The 16,199-nt window shown below is 43.1% G+C and overlaps 1 protein-coding gene across 4 annotated transcripts in view; it reads right to left on the bottom strand.

Annotated features, from left to right (window-relative positions):
* Positions 1 to 16,199, bottom strand: part of LOC105462136 (peroxidasin) — a 120,589-nt gene that overhangs the window by 20,767 nt on the left and 83,623 nt on the right. For all 4 annotated transcript variants that reach the window (XM_011708884.1, XM_011708698.1, XM_011708756.1 and 1 more), the window contains one exon: positions 15,732 to 15,909. In XM_011708884.1, coding sequence (XP_011707186.1) covers positions 15,732 to 15,909 — 178 coding nt within the window. The remainder of the gene's footprint in view (positions 1 to 15,731; positions 15,910 to 16,199) is intronic.

Raw genomic sequence — 16,199 nt, 5'->3', positions numbered from 1 at the left:
TATTCCGCTTTATGCCGACCTAAAACTTCCTCACCGAGTGGCGTTACACTTATTCCATCTATTGTTACCTTTTTAAGTTTCCATAAACATAGAGTTCATACGATATAATTTATAAAATTTAATAAGGTTAAATATACCGCAATAAGCTATAATAGGCCATAGGAAAAGCACCAAGTCACGACTCGTTCGTGTCGTAAATTCCCGCAACACGCGACAACAATTGCAAAGCAAAAAGAGCCTGGCGAGACATCCGTCACTCTGTCAGTGCACACAATATACCCGCAAGCACGCAACAACTCACTCGTTTACTTCCTTATTAAGGGGCAAAAAATTTATCAAGCTATTACTTAAGCTGAAAATCATACATCTTTCTCAATGTCGTTCAGCGTATTCTTTAAATGTATCATTAAAACGTCATCGAGATCTGAAAATCCGGCTGTACGGTTGCGTAATGACATTACGCAAATAATTACAAAGCGCACGATTACTTGGAAGGGGGAAGGAGCGAATTTCGACGTTCCTTGAGAAGAAGTCTCCATTACGCGCTAAATCTCTTGTATGCCTCAACACGCCCGAGACGTATCGCTTGTCCTTAGTTTAAAGACCCCGTTGTCGCCTCGTCGGGCCATTAGACCGGCGTAGACACGTCACGATTTCCTTGCATTATTAGCGACCCAGCGCTCGGCGCGATTCACCCGAATGAATAATCTCCGGAGCATCATCGCCCTCCATTTCGAACATAACGCGTTCTTTGTAAGCGCTCGCGCGCATTCTGATGTGAATAAACGTCGCAAAACAGCTCTAATGAACCTCCCCGCCGCCATTTCCCGCTCGCGCGCTTCGCCCCTTCTATTTTTCTGTCGCGACGACGTGCTTATTGCCGGCCGTCTTCTCGCTCTCTTTCGTATCTTTCCGATTACGCTTCATTGGCGCGTGCTCCCCTCTCGCGCGGTTTCTTAATTTCCTGTCTCTTGATTTTTATAAATCGGCACTTAGCGCCCGTTGTTTCTTTGACGTCAAAGACATCGTTTACGCCGGCAGCTTACGGCATACAGCCGTGAAAATTTTGCCCGCAAGAGATCCCTCCCGTTGCGCGAATAATCCTCTTTCTCCGGCTAAAATAATTTCCATCTCCGCTTCTGCTTTTTCTTTTCTGCTTTCTTACGGAATCGGAAGTTTCATTTGCGAGCATTACATCCATTTACATGTCACAAACGATAACTTCTTGTTGAAACGATATACACTACCGGTTCTTTGTGAAACGTTATACCGCCACATCGAACAAACCCCCGGAATGTTCACAGCGGTAAATTAGCACCCGCATCAAGGGAGGTCAGCCTGTAAAGAAGAGGCTCGCATTGTTCCTCTGCGTTGCACCTTGTGCAAATAGTTCGGCAAACCGCCATCCATTAAACGCTGTTTTCAAGCCTTCCATAGTGCGCAATTCTCCTATGCCATCGCTAGTAATCTAACGGATCAATCGTTGAGAAAATTTTGACGAGATTTAAAACTGCAAACGAAACTGGGCCGTGTAAAAGTTCTACCTTTTCAGTACTGGAAAAGAGCTATTTTTTTAGTATTTCGCATGTATATATTTCTAAAAAGTTTGGAAGCGTTTTAAAAAGCTAAACATTTTACTTATTCAAATATTTTTAACAACGTATTTGTTTAAACAATAATTCTTCAAATCCAATAATTATTGCATAAAATAAAAAACAAAGATTATTTAGTTTATCTATTTTTTTATAATTCAATGTTTTATAATTGTACGTTATAATTTATCTATGTTTTTATCGATGTTTCCAAACTTTTCGCCCAGAGTCGCGTAAATATTTCGCTTGCATTCCGTAAAATAAGTTCTTGTTATTAATAATTCTTGTAATTAATAATGGCACATAGCCGCCACGAAATATAAAATACGCGGGTGATTCCGGCATTCATGTCGCAACGTCGCGTATCATTTTTATGTTACGGCGGACGAAACTACTAGATTTGTTTGCCGCGAATCCGCAATGACCAGCACGGAGGGAAAATGGCAGCTTACGGGTGGTAGCGGCATCGAATTCCAAATGTTGTATATCCCAAGTATATAGAATATATGTGCGCAGCGCGGCTTGGTGAGGATGATATTAGAAGCCTTTTGTATGCAACTCGATACGTATGCTCTCTGCATGTACCGTAGATATCGAAGTTTTCTCTCATGCTCCCGTCTTTTCGCATCTATCGATGTGCACAAAAGTGTTCGAGAGAGAGAGAGAGAGAGAGAGAGAGAGAGAGAGAGAGAGAGACACCGAAAGTCGCGACTGTAAATCGTGACATACGTGGCAGACTCCGCGCGACGAGCACATCCTACCGTGGCGTGGAATTTTTCTGACCACACGTGCAACGAATTATCCTCACTCTTTTTTCGCCCCCGAAACGCGCCTCCGTTCTGGCGCTTCCGTGTCGGCACCGATAAAAGGGGTGACGACAGCTTGGACGACGAGCAAAATTGAAATATCGCGAACCGCGCTCGGGTAACGCGCAAGAATAATAATTAATGCCACGACTTTTATCGCCGCAGCGGAGAGAATAATTGAATCGTTAAGTGCGGCAGCCACCGGACCGTCCGCTTTTCATCCCGATTGTAATGAGAAGAAAGCGATTTCTCATTCAGAGGCACGCATTATGTTGCACCAAGAAATCGTGCGATGTATATATAAAAATTAAACGCTTCGCTATTTATATATATATATATATATATATAGATAAATCGATAAGCACAAGACCATATTTTACATAACTATACATATAGTTATAATTATATAACTATGTATAATGTGTAAGTATAATTCTATATTTTAATTACATATTTTATAAACGATTTTAACAAACGAAAAATTCTTCTGCAAAGAAATCTTTCAATTTCCCGTGGCGATCGCTCGAGTCCGACTGCCTTTCATTTTATTTCTGCCTATCTCGGGCTTCAATTGAATTCGTACCCTTTGATACGACACCCGGTGCTACCGAAATGCCCAGGGTCTAAAGAGAATATCTAAGAAAACAGGATAGGTGTATATCGACTTCTCTCCCGAAGCAATAAACTCGGTTCGTCTCGCGCGATGTCCATCCTTTGCCTTTGATCCCAACTTTTATTTTGCGCGACAGTTTCCACGTCGCTCGAAAACCGTTGGGTCAACTGCGACGCCTAAAGTCGCAACAGCGTTGGAGAAATCTCTCGGAGAAAATCGTGTCGTTATTCACAGTTGAAAGTCGAGGAAACAGTTAAAGCTCGCCAAGTAGAGATCCGGTTTCCGCCGGAGCGCAAAAATGAAATGAAGTCTGGTGTCACCCCATTAAAGTTGCATAAAAAGAAGCGGGAGTTGCAGTTTCGTTACCCGAAGTCGTATCGGATTCCCGAAATCGATACGAGCGTATCTTAAAGCGATAAGCGCGCGCGAATTTTTCGACCGCGCAGATCGTGGAGAATCAGGGCGGAATACGATCGTGTATATAGAATCAAGGAACGGTACATGGTTTCTTTTACAATAAAATAACAGGAAGCCTCTCGAAATATAAGCCCGAGCCTCCCCGTTCTTACATGCAGAAGAATATCTCGCGAAAACTTTGAATTATAGCCCATAAAAACTTTGCGAGCCCGGACGATTAAGTCGCCGCATAATATAGCGGTCGAGCTCTACGGAACCTCCGGTGTGAGCTACGCGAGTAGGTACACGTATTCTACACGCGAAATGTACTATTGTGTAAGTTATACTCATGTCCACTAAATGCTTTGCTCTTATACTCCCTCTTATATACGGTATAATTTATTTGAACTCTGACCGCGAAAGAATTAACAGAAAAGTTCATTTCAACAGAAAAAAAAAAGATTCTTTTTGTATATTAAACGAGATATTAATTAAACAGGATATGATGTATACGATTATGGGATATTTTATGACACGTTTCATGTATAAATCATCTATAGATATATGTCGCTGTGCGTGCTAAAAATGAAATGTACTCCTCTCTTCGGCACGTAAGCGTTTTTATCTCTCTACTTAGGAAAGGAATCAATTAAGTTTCTTCATTAAAATTGCAATCACACCGTGATCTCCGCTACAACTCACGTAAATAAAAAGAAAGGGTATCGCGAGGAGGAATTACGGGAGCGGAAGAAAAAAACGAAACGGTTACGCGGATCATAACGCACACGTGGGTGGCGCATAAAACGCAGAAGTCTGATAGCGTGGAAAGCAGCGCATTGTTTACGAACGGCATTAACGTCAGCGCGGCAACCGAAAACAATTAAGATACAAGCTCACAATCAGCTTTCCCTTCCCGCCCCCCCTTCCCCTCTTTCTTCAGGCCCTCGCGGCTGTCGCGTTTAGAAGTAGAATCAGCGTATTTCTCCCGCTTAATCCTGCGCGCTACCCGTACCACGGGAAAATTGTCTTCTACAGGTACGAGGCGATTTCGATAAAGCACCTCGTCAATTATGCCGACCCTTTTGTCGCACTATCAGCGCAGAATCTCTCACGCCGCTGTGCCAGCAGAACACAGGCTGTTTTCAAATGGATTTGTTTGTTAGACGTTTGTTAGGGGTCACCATAGTCGGAGCGTGTCAGATATTTATCGAGGAGCACAAAGCGCAATGAAAGCGCGCGCGCGCGCGCCCGCCGTGAAAGGGAAACGGAGAACTGGAGCAGTTAGAGTTTCTCTTGCGACATATTTTTCCGCTGTCCTTTCATTAAAAGGGGCGCAACACGACGGGAAAAAAAATAAAAACGGAGGTACAGAGAGAAAAAAAAATTACAGCGATAGGGCAAATGAAGTCCCTGGATTTGAAGCCTCGTTAAAACGTCTCTGGCCGGTGGCACCGCGCCAGCTCTATTGTCCATGATGGATGGTTTTCATACTTCCTTCTCGTACTCTTTTAATAACGGCAGGGGGAGGGGACAGAACGCGCGCGTATATACCTACACACGGCTAAATTACATATATTAAAAGTCGGCGGGGAACGCATAACTTGTTTTCCACTGCACAACGGCCCACATCCATCCGCCGTGTAACCGCGTGTAACGTCGTAGTTATTTTAACAAAGAGTTACGACGTATGCATTTCTCCGGGGTAGCATAATAGCTGGATGAATTTACTACGGCGCGACCTTTCCTTTAGCAAATGATCTCCAAATTAGGGACGGAAGTGTCACGGGAGAGATCGCACCCGCGATTACGCTCTTTCATCGATGGCGAACGGATACTTTTCAGTCGATTTTTCGCAGACTACAAAGGCACCGCCCTCGTGACACTGCGATTAAACGTGCTTGATGAAGTCGCATGTGAGATCGCTACAAAGCCAAAGACCGCGGAAAAGGGCGATCGAGCGCGCACGAGAGAATCAGTGGATGCGCGCGGGAAGTGCGAAGAGGCGGGGCGGAGGCGAAGAACGGCGGAAAATCGACGATAGCCAGGGCGAGGGGATAAATTGAGGCGAGGGAGGGGACGAGTACCGCTTTAAGAGCTTTTAAGCCCGGCGTTAAGCCGGGATTTATTTCTGACCTGTTTACACCGGGGAAACAATTGACCCATGGCCCAGCGATACCCAGGCCGGTCTCAAGTGTCTACTCCAAGCAATCCAGACGCGACTCGTTCTATCTGACTAACGATCCCGGCATAGCGAACCACTCGCGAAAGAAACAGTTTATTCCCGTTAAATAGACCCACTCGATGTCATTTTGGTTTAAAGCACGACGGGACGGAGTATCGTTTCGCGGCCTTAATTATCGACGAGCCAGGCGGTACTCGATAATTTGATCGTACGTGACCGTGATGTTAAAAAAAAACGTTGCACGCGCGCACCCCTACGGGTATATTTATTCGCAATAAACCGATCCACCCCCGGCAAAATGCAAAATGGTTCGCAATCTCTCATAGTATTTGTCTGATTTCAAATCTGTCGGAGGCATGTTTATTGAACGAGCTCCCCCCCCCCTCCCTTCCTCAAATTTCTAAAAAAAAGTTGCGGGTGGGAATAATTAGATCTTGCGCGCGCGACAATAATTCGCGGGGATATCTTATTTGCATTGCTAAATCTGAACTTATTTGCATTTCAGTCGATTACAGATGTGTGCATATATACGTCGTTATGCGTACGCATATAATGTCATAGATTATAACTGAATGGTACGAGCGCTAACTGCGCGACAGCTCGTATTCGGCATCTAATCTCATAGCTCATAGTTGCCTAATCTCGCTGTTGTCGCCGTGCCTGTAAACGCGAACTGCAATAAAACTTATCCCGGTGCAGCCGCACGGCCATAATGGCCGTTACGCTCACGGTGTATATCAAACTTCCTAAAGCAATGCAGCACGATCGCACGAGCGCGATTATTTCTCCAGAAAATAGCGGGCTTTTCATCGCTCCTATAAAGATGTTTATTGCTGAATACAGGAAAGAAAGAGGAGAGAGTCTTTTCACGAGGGGAAAAGACCTCTTACGCCTGTTATCGACTCCTGTAATTCGTGCATCGTTGAGATAATAAAGTTTTATTTATGTGCGCAACAAATGCGCGGCGGCGAGCAGGGTGTGACGCGAGTGGTGCGTGCGATCGAGAAACAAAGGCATTGTAGGTCGCGTGACAGCCCGCGAAACGGCGCCCGGCGGTGTAATATCACTTATCAGACATTTATCGCGAATATTTATGTCACTTAACAAATCCGAAAGTAGCTCGTGTTTTTACAACGTGGGAGATCAAAATCACACGTCCCAACGTCCGGACGGAAACTTTTTATTCGCGCGGCGTGTCGACGAAATTTATTTTGCCCCCGCGTCGGCGCTGACATTTGTATTTATATATCATCGCGCTCTTTCGGCGCGCGATGCAATAACGACCCGGTAAAAATAGCGCGGTACTACCCGCGAAACGAAATTCGCGAATGGCCGCGTTAAACATCCTTGACAGAAAAGCGTGCTCGATTGGAAATTCCATAGCCATTAATGGCTTAAAAGAACCGTATGTTTCTATCCGTTCGACGCAATAATGGCCGGCGTTACCGGGCCGCCCTCGGTATCGTATACCGAAGGTCTCTAACGAGTTTACCATGGAATATCCGCTACAATTTACAAAAGTTTTTCCCCGCTGGGGTAAACTGTAACGACGCGCCGCGACGCTCGTGAATTTATCGAGCACCTGTTCTCCGACTGGAACTCGTAGCTCGTCTCGCAAGCTTCGCTATAAATCTCGTCTTTACAGTTAGTATACGCGTTTGTCACAGATCACGTCGTCTGACTGCCGTGCGCCGTTTACGACGTTCCCTCCCGTGTGTAGGAAAGACCCCCTGTTGTTTTCCTCTCCGCCCTACCCGCGCGCTTATATATACGAAGTCTCTTTAAATCTATCAACCGGCAGGACTACTGAAAATTCGAAGCACGGGCGCTTCCTGCGCCAGACCGAAGGCGGGGTCCCTACCCGTATAGACCGTATACCGGTATTATCGGCGACGCGCGCATTTGTGTGTCTCGGCACGTAGAGCGCTTAGCCCTCGAAACGCTATCTCGTCGAGGACCTGTTAGATTCGTCGACGTCGTCGAGTAATTGCGTGCACGCGGTAACCGCGATGCGCCAGAGCGAGTACTACAATACTACGGGTCATCGAGAAATGCGGCTGCATACGTGCGTGTATACGTAACTGCGGAACGCGAGCGTTGAAATCTATCGAGCGTAAACCTTGCGCGAAAACAAAAGGAAATAAGAAACGGTGGGGGGGGGGGGAATGCAAACGATCATTTGCCAAAGTGAAGAGAAACCGCGAATTAATTAACGCGCGACATCCCGTACTGGAAAGAGGTGGAAATCTGCGGTCGGATGAAACTCCAATTTAAGTGGACGCTCGAAATGCGGATCTCCGAAGGCATCTCTGCATAAAAGGCAGTTAAAACCAAGTGGCTCTGCTCTCTGTTCAGCGAATCCCTTCTCCCTCGCCCTCTCTCTCTCTCTCTCTCTCTCTCTCTCTCTCTCTCTCTCTCTCTCTCTCTCTCTCTTTCCCTCTCGGCGGCTTTATTCAAGACCCTCCCGAAGATTCGCGATGCAACATTCGTAAAGAGGAGGCAAGAAGTGGCGGAAACGTGTGCCTCCTTTCGCTCGACAAACTCGAATGGAAGGAAGCCGCGCCACGAAGAACGAATAAGGGTAGGACGGTAACGGCGGCGGACGGAAGGCACGCAGAAAAGGGTAGAAAAAGTCCAAAAGTACTCGACGTCGGTAGCGGAGTTTGCGTAAAGGGGTTTAGGTAAATTGAAAATGGAATTAAATTCCCTGGGCGCTGCTCGAGAGAGGATACACACGGTATGCCTGGAAAGTCGAGAGAGGAAGGATGTACTCGTTGTTTCTTTTTTTTTCTTCTTTTCTTTTTTTCCCCCCCTCCCCTTCCTTTTTTCCCACCTCCCCTGTCACCCACTCGCGCGCCTCTTCCTCTCTTCACTCCCTCCTCGTTACACCTCCGCGTGTCAGTTCTACACCCCCTTCCCTCCCCTCCCCCTCCTCCTTCCCGTCTCGTTCCATCTTTCGGAAGTCATCCGCGAACGCGCGATGCGAGTAAGGTACACAACGAGCTCACCCGGTGTAAATGGGCGTGCGACGTGGAGAGTGCCGTGTTCTTCCTCTGGTAAATATGGCTCGCATAAATATACATATACATGCTCTCAGCGACGAAATATGCATGTACGACGGCGCAAAGATAGAACTGCGTGCGAAGGAAAAATATTGAAGAAATCGACATAACGTGTCGCGCCGCTGCAGCAGTCGCTTGAACGGCGTTAAATCGCGATACCCGCGCCGACATGGAGGAAAATTGCATTGCCGTGTTTACCCGACGTAAAACTAAAAATTAAGAACACGCTCGACGTTACGCGCTCGCGAACCGTGCGCGAAATTCGCGCTCCCGACGATACGGTTATTCCGAAAATGTTACCGTAAATGGCCAACACACCTTGAATTAACGCGAAGTGCAAACGCCTTGATTTTCTCTAGCGCCCCGCCTAAATATTCATCGAGCAATAAACTCTCGACTTAATACGCCAGCGGTTTAAGAAAATCGATGATAGCGGGAGCGCTTTATTCCGGCTATAGCACGATTAAGCTGCGGTCCTTGCTGCATCATGCAGGGTATCGATCCGCTAAAACCCGTTGAGTAACGATCAATCAAACGGATACGGGCCTGACTTACAGCTATAGAAGGTAACACGTTTCCCGTGGCAAATCCTCTGGCAATGTTGAATTCGGGTCCATAATTGAATGCCGTATACAGCGGCGGGAGATTTCACAGTGAATATTCGGACAAGCGATGTGTTCCGTGCAGACGGTGAGCCCGTAGGGTATACCTTTTTTGCCATCTGTGGTACTTCTGACACATCTTTTTTTTCTTTTTTTTCTTCTCTCTCTCTCTCTCTTACTTGTGAGAACGAACATGACGCGATTGTCCGAGAAAGCCTAAAAATTCATCCGTCTTGTCGGCACAGAGAAGAACAGGGAGAGGAACATACAACGACGGGTACTTCGTTGACAACTCGATAACGCGATTACTCAATAGGACTATGTAAATTTCGTTAATTGCCGCCTTCTCGAGAATTTCGGAAGGTAGTGACAGGCCGACTTCTCTCCGAGAAATTCCTGCTAATTCCACGGGGACACAAAGCGCTTAAAATTAGCACGAAATGCAGCACGAATAATAATATTACCCGAATAAGAAGACGGCACCTTCGTTAAAGCTACATCATAACTAATAATGTTCAGCCACGGTTGAATGTTTCATCACATTTCAACTTGTTGTCTCGCAATAATTGGACGACGCAGAGGGAGGTAAAGAATTCTCGTTCAAAGCACCAAGATGCAATGAGGGATAAACTTTTCAAGCGATAAAATGTGTACACGCAACTGAAAGACGTGCATGAGGATTGACGCGTCACTCCGAGTGCATTTACATTATGTCATGATATATTATAAACATAATTAATCGAGAGCGGCTTGCTGAAAATGGGACAAAATAAAAGTAAAACCGTGAATGCGTCATATGTTAATCAATGTCACCGTTAAACCGTCAAAGCGCATTAACGCGATTATACGCAGTGCAATTTAACCGCGCTGTAATTCGTTTATGGGAATTTGATAACATGCAGGCGCGCGCGCGCGCGCGCGCACGCGGGGCAAAACTTGTTCGGATTGGATTTTGTATTCCTCATTAAGCAACTTGGTACATTGATCGATTGCTGAACGCAGCCCTGCGCGCGTTTTAAAAGATAGAGGTCACATTATTGCTCTCAAAAATGCATCGCGTAAAGATGAAAGATTAATTCGCGCAGATCGATGGTATCCATGATAAGTACATGTATTATTTACACTTAATTTGCTAATCTTGTCGAGGTCAATTAGTCGACATAATGATTTTAAATTCGGTTCAAACAATTTTCCGAGCTGATCGTTAAACGATTATAGGGAGAGTATGCATAACGCATTTGTGTCACTTTATATCATCCACAGTGCCAAAAAGTTGGAAAAAAGGCTGTAAGAGATATCTGCGATATTGCGGAAACCACTTCGCGTGAAAAAAGATATTGCTAATTACTTTGGAATTTTGCCAAAAAACGTTCAGCCACGGAGAATGTTTTCCATTACACATGATTTGTCATAAGACCGTAACTGTTAACGTTTAAATAAGGATACTGTCATAATTAATAAACTTAGCAAGTTGGCTTAAATATTGTTAAATTTAACTAAATTATGTAACTGACAATCTGAGAAAAATAAAACTACTAACGTCAAAAATCGATCAAGAATCGACACAGACGTGTTACTTTAATCTAATGTCAACATTGTCAACTGACAACTCTAAGCCTATTATTTTGCATAATAATATCTCGAGATATAAAAAACACATAAAAGAATAAAAACAAAATTAGGAAAAATAATATATGATATACTGTATATATTGTACAACTCTCTATAATGCTTATAATACTCGGTATACCTCTATAAATCTATACTCATATGGATACAGTTAATTTGCATATTACTGGCACATGTATACGTCCGGCATAAATTAACTAATGTTACGCAAGTTGTTTTTCGTATCTATCGGATATTCATACGTTGCAGTACGCAGTATATGCGGCGTTATGTATGTAGTCACGTTGTATTAAATCCATTACACGTGCTTAATTATTTTATTAGTAGCGGCCGCAGTAAATGAGATTTGCGAGAAATACTTTCCCGTATTTCTATATCGTTGACCGTTCCGTTAGCGAGATGTATGAAAACAACATTCTTTTTTTTTTTAATTTTTACCTGAATTGTAAGATCATAATATTTTATTACAAGCTCTATGAATATTCATTTCATGTACTTATTAGCGGCTCATTGCGCTGCAAACGATCCGCCAACGTGAAAATACGATACCGCGTGATGCGGAGTAAGAAAAACGCTGGCCCACGTTACTGCCAAGGACTATCCATAAAAATGCAAAAGAGGATGCATAACAATTCCAATAAACACCATCTTTAATGAGAAGCGGGTCTAACTTTAGGAAAGCGCCTGTTCCCCCTTAATCGTACTTTGCGGAAAAGTTTTATAAAATTATGGAAAAGTTTGGCGGCCGTAATTATCACCTAGGGACGAACGCGTCGCCACTAGCAATCCGATAAAATTTATAACCTTTTTAGCCGGTCACGGTTACAAATCTTGTCAAATTAAATTCAATTATTATCGATAAACAAAACTATCATAGAAATGCAAGTCGTACAAGACTTAATTACTTAAAAAAAAAAATTATATCGCGAAGAAATACGTACAAAATGAAAGAAGAAGGGGAAACGTTCGTAAAATTGTTACGACGGCCCCGGTAGATTTTTTATCACCGTACTTTTAGCTTTGAAAATCGGTAAATTCAGCGCGGGGGATTTATTTTCATTTTTCATAGGAAATCTTCTTATATTTGAACGCAATATGGAATAATATGAGGGTGGAAAGTAGGGGCAACTTAAAAGTTATATCACGCCGATGGACGCTAACAGGAAAAAACTTCGTGAGCATGCAGTATTTATTTATAACATATTCTGTACACAGTCACCTCTGTTTCGCTGCACTGCCGCAGCGTTTTTTCGCGCGCGACGTATATACAACCCGTTTCTGGGTAGCGGCCATGAAGAAGTCATCCCGTAAGTTTCATAAAAGTTTACGATAAGATACAAACTTTTGATCGGAGGATCGATCCGTACGTAATCCGTTCACTTTGCTCTTGTCTAATTTTGAAGACAAACGTTTATCAAAATGTAATTACAAATTTTACTCTCTAAATTTTCTAGAGTAAAATCTCACTCCAAGTGAAAATACTGCCACTCAAGTGGCCGAGTATTTTCGCTCCTTTGGAGTCAGATTCACTTCAGAAAATTTAGAGTATTTTATTATTCGTTTCTCACGTAATTCATTTCATATAATATTTCACTTTATCATCCGTAGGAAAATTTACGTTTATCAGAGACCATTATTTATGCGAACAGTTTCTCTATAATGTTTTGCAAGATGTTAACAAATGGAAATACCCAACTGCGCTGCAGATACAACTATCGTCCACTTGTGCTACTTTTTCTTTAAATCTTTCAGATATTGCACAGAAGGCCGAGTAATAATATCGACATTTCGGCGGCGTTATTTCGAAAAGAGGATAACAAAAAGCCGTGTGACCGGAATAGAATTTTGAAATATGGGGCCTATTTTATCGCAGACACTGATATAAAAAAAAGGAGCACCACACACAGTGTCCCCCTTGTTGCCATGAAATATTTGCCGCCGTGGGTTCAGCGTGTACGGCCGATAAAACAAAATCCGATTAAATGCTTTGTTTTCGTCACGCTTTTTTTTCCGCGCTACGACGCCCATGTCCTAATTGATTTGCCGAGTAATGGATCAGCCCGCACGTATCACTATTACGAACGAGCCGTCCACGTCGTGGGAGCGCCGACCAATGATACCATCGTGCACAATGCAATGTATTTCACTTTATATTTATTAGTATTCTTATTAACGTATTAACTCCATTATTGAACTTTTTATTAAAATAAAACGTTCGTGATCTCGAGGTTTGTTACTCTATTATTTTTAAAGATAAAAAAAGATTTTCATAAAGCTTAACGATCCAACATTTCGACAAACATTTTCGGTATTAGGCTACCGTGAAACTGTGGCCGCTACAAGTGACATTAAATTACTAAACGCAATATTAGTTAATAATACTATATTAGTATCAGCTGTGCTAGCCATATTAAGCCCTTTGCAATTCTTCCCTACAAGATTAAATTTACTGCTTCTAAAATTGCGTTAGTATCTCATACAGACTGAGCGCGGTTCTGGTAATATATCACATTGATTGTAATAATATTAGCATTATTTCAACAATCTGCCTGTGCAGCATTTAAGAGCTCTCCTAATTGCTCGTCGTTATTGGAAGTCACGTAACGCGATATTTCGTTATTATCGATGTTTCTATTACCGGAGAATCACTTGATTACGTTGAGCTTAGCATCGCGCCTTGGCGATGCACGCTCGGGGCGTGCACTTCACAGACTTGACCAACTTAGGGAACGCCCAAGGTGAAGAGTAATAGACGGGAGGTCGGCAAGCTACGTACGAGGTACTAGAGACAGTGAAGTGTAACACTATGTGTAGAACATAATAACATTATACTGCTAACTAACTTCACCGACTGTACTGCCTGCCGTATCAACCTAGCATCCTCCAGACGTTTAACGTGTAGCCGGTGAGAGTTTTCACATCAACAAGTAGATAGAAATGTGCAAGCCTATAAAGTTAGATGAGATAAGAAACTAACACAATAAGAAACTAACATATATAAATTTACTCTTATATATATATATCCTGGAATGAAAAACGAAAACTTTATCACGTAGGAAGGCATGGTGAAGTAATAAATTTAAGCCGACAAATATGATTGCATCGCGAAGATTATATGTCATAAACAGCGTGAAGTTTGATTATTTCTCCCCCCCCCCCGCTCGCTCCGTGTGCGCGCTTATAATCTATATGGAACACCTGCGAAAACGTTTTCAGGATATAGCGAGAACGCAACTCGCGAGATGCGATGATACAGTCTTTTCATAATGGTTCATCAAGTGAGGAAAGCCGATGCATGCCATTATAGGATCCAGTGAGCCAGTAATCACGATAGACGACGGCGCGCGGCGGCGCGGCGTGATCGAACGTCGTTTATTTGCAGCGCTGCATTTGACGCGTTCGATTTAACGATCTCGCAAAACGTCTACCTACTAGGGGCAATCAAAGGGGTAATAGAATGTACTCAATAAATTGCCCACACCTTCTATTTACGCTGTCCTCGTTTCCGTATTATGCCATGTCATTCGTATAATATCGGTCTGACCGAAATAAAAACAACTTACAATCGCTCGTTAGTACGATCGATTGTTACGATCCGTCCGTAATGTTCATGAACAAAAGAAATGTAATTTTGATTTAGAAATGCTATCTTACGCAAAATTCCTGGGAAAAGCATTGCTTGAATCGTCGTCTATAATATTTTCGCATATTTCGAGGATATAAATTCTATAAAAAAGTCAATGTTACTAAAGATGACGAAATGTAATATTTTTCCAGACGTAGATTTAACGCATAAATGTCAATATCATTCTGATTTTATTGTAAAAATAAAATCTGAAATAATAAATTTGTTACTAATGCACTTAATCAAATATTCCTTGTCGATTTTATTTAAAATAATTTTATCCGTTTCAAATAATATTGCAGCTATTTTCAAATTCTGAAATAATTTCGAAGTTAATTTCAATTAATCGATCTAATTTCTGCTAATCGTACCTGTGACCCGGTTTGTGATTAAAAGTTTCGTATGTTTTATTCAAAGCCCCGCTGCCTGCGTTTGGCGCAAGCAACGAGCTCGTTCATTATGTGTATCGGCCCACTATAATCGAGCGTTTTCGAGAGTGATTAAATTGTCAACAGTTCACCTGTGATACCTCGTATCCTTTCGCACTCAATATCGATCACGATATTGCTAATTTCTCACAGATCTTTCAAGCGCCGCTATCATTTCGCGTAAATTGTCAAGGTTGTGACGTGAATTAACCGATATCTAAAACGAAATCTAAAACGAACGAAGCAGGGTTTACACATCAAACGGCGAGACAAAGGGACTATATTGCGCGCTACGTCTGAGAAAAAATTCGAAATTGTTTTATCGATGAACCGCTGATTGAAAAATCGTTCTACGAAACCGACAACATCAGATACTGTCTGAAGCGCTGTTTGATATTCATGAATGCTGTCATATCTATAACCAATTAGGTCACACACGCCAGAAGCCGCCGCAATTGTTGACCGTCGCCCGAGAACTTTAATAGAAGCCTTTCAAAATTCACCCGGCGTGCCATTCTTTATCGAGGCAATTAGAATGCCTGCCTATGCAGGCTGCATAAACCATCGAGTTCTCTCGTCGACCAAATTACTAGAATGTTAACTAGGTATATTTAAGCGCGCGGTGCTGTTACGCTGCACGTCAAATATAGATAATACATAACCGTAACGGTGAATATTGATCAAAGCCCGCGATGCTTCGCCTCAATAGAGCTACGAATTCGTTACGTATCGCCGACTACATCGCGTCATTTAAGATCTCGCAGTACCCAAATATTGTGTCGTCTATTATGCTTACCTGATGCCACCACGAGTCGTGTCGTAATTTAACGTACGAGATCCGTGTCGCCACGTGACATAGCCGGTAGGTTGCGGTATATTGCTGACTACACACTTCAGCTCTATTGTACTACCTGCTTTGTAGAACTTGTCACCGGCCGTAGCGCCATGCTCGTCCACTATTTCCACCTTCGGCACTGCACAGAAATTTATTAAATCTAGGTAATTTCATAATGCACACGTACACTTTGATAGGGAAACGCACTGGATTTAATTATAACGACAATTATAACGTAAGTAAATAGGCGAATATAACAGGAAGCGCACCGTGACATTTCGGATCTGCTATTTGTTAGTGCTTTTCGACTTGTTCGGGGAACGCGAATCCGAGCGAATTGCTGATTCGATAGTAAATAAACGCTAACGCGCTCATAGATTGAGCGATCTCACTTTCGTAAGTGCTCAACTCGAGATCAAAGTGGCACGG

This window comes from Wasmannia auropunctata, unplaced genomic scaffold, assembly GCF_000956235.1.
Source record: "Wasmannia auropunctata unplaced genomic scaffold, wasmannia.A_1.0 LD336116.1, whole genome shotgun sequence".
NCBI classification, from domain to species: Eukaryota; Metazoa; Arthropoda; class Insecta; order Hymenoptera; family Formicidae; genus Wasmannia; species Wasmannia auropunctata.
This window is presented reverse-complemented; position numbering and strand designations above follow the sequence as displayed.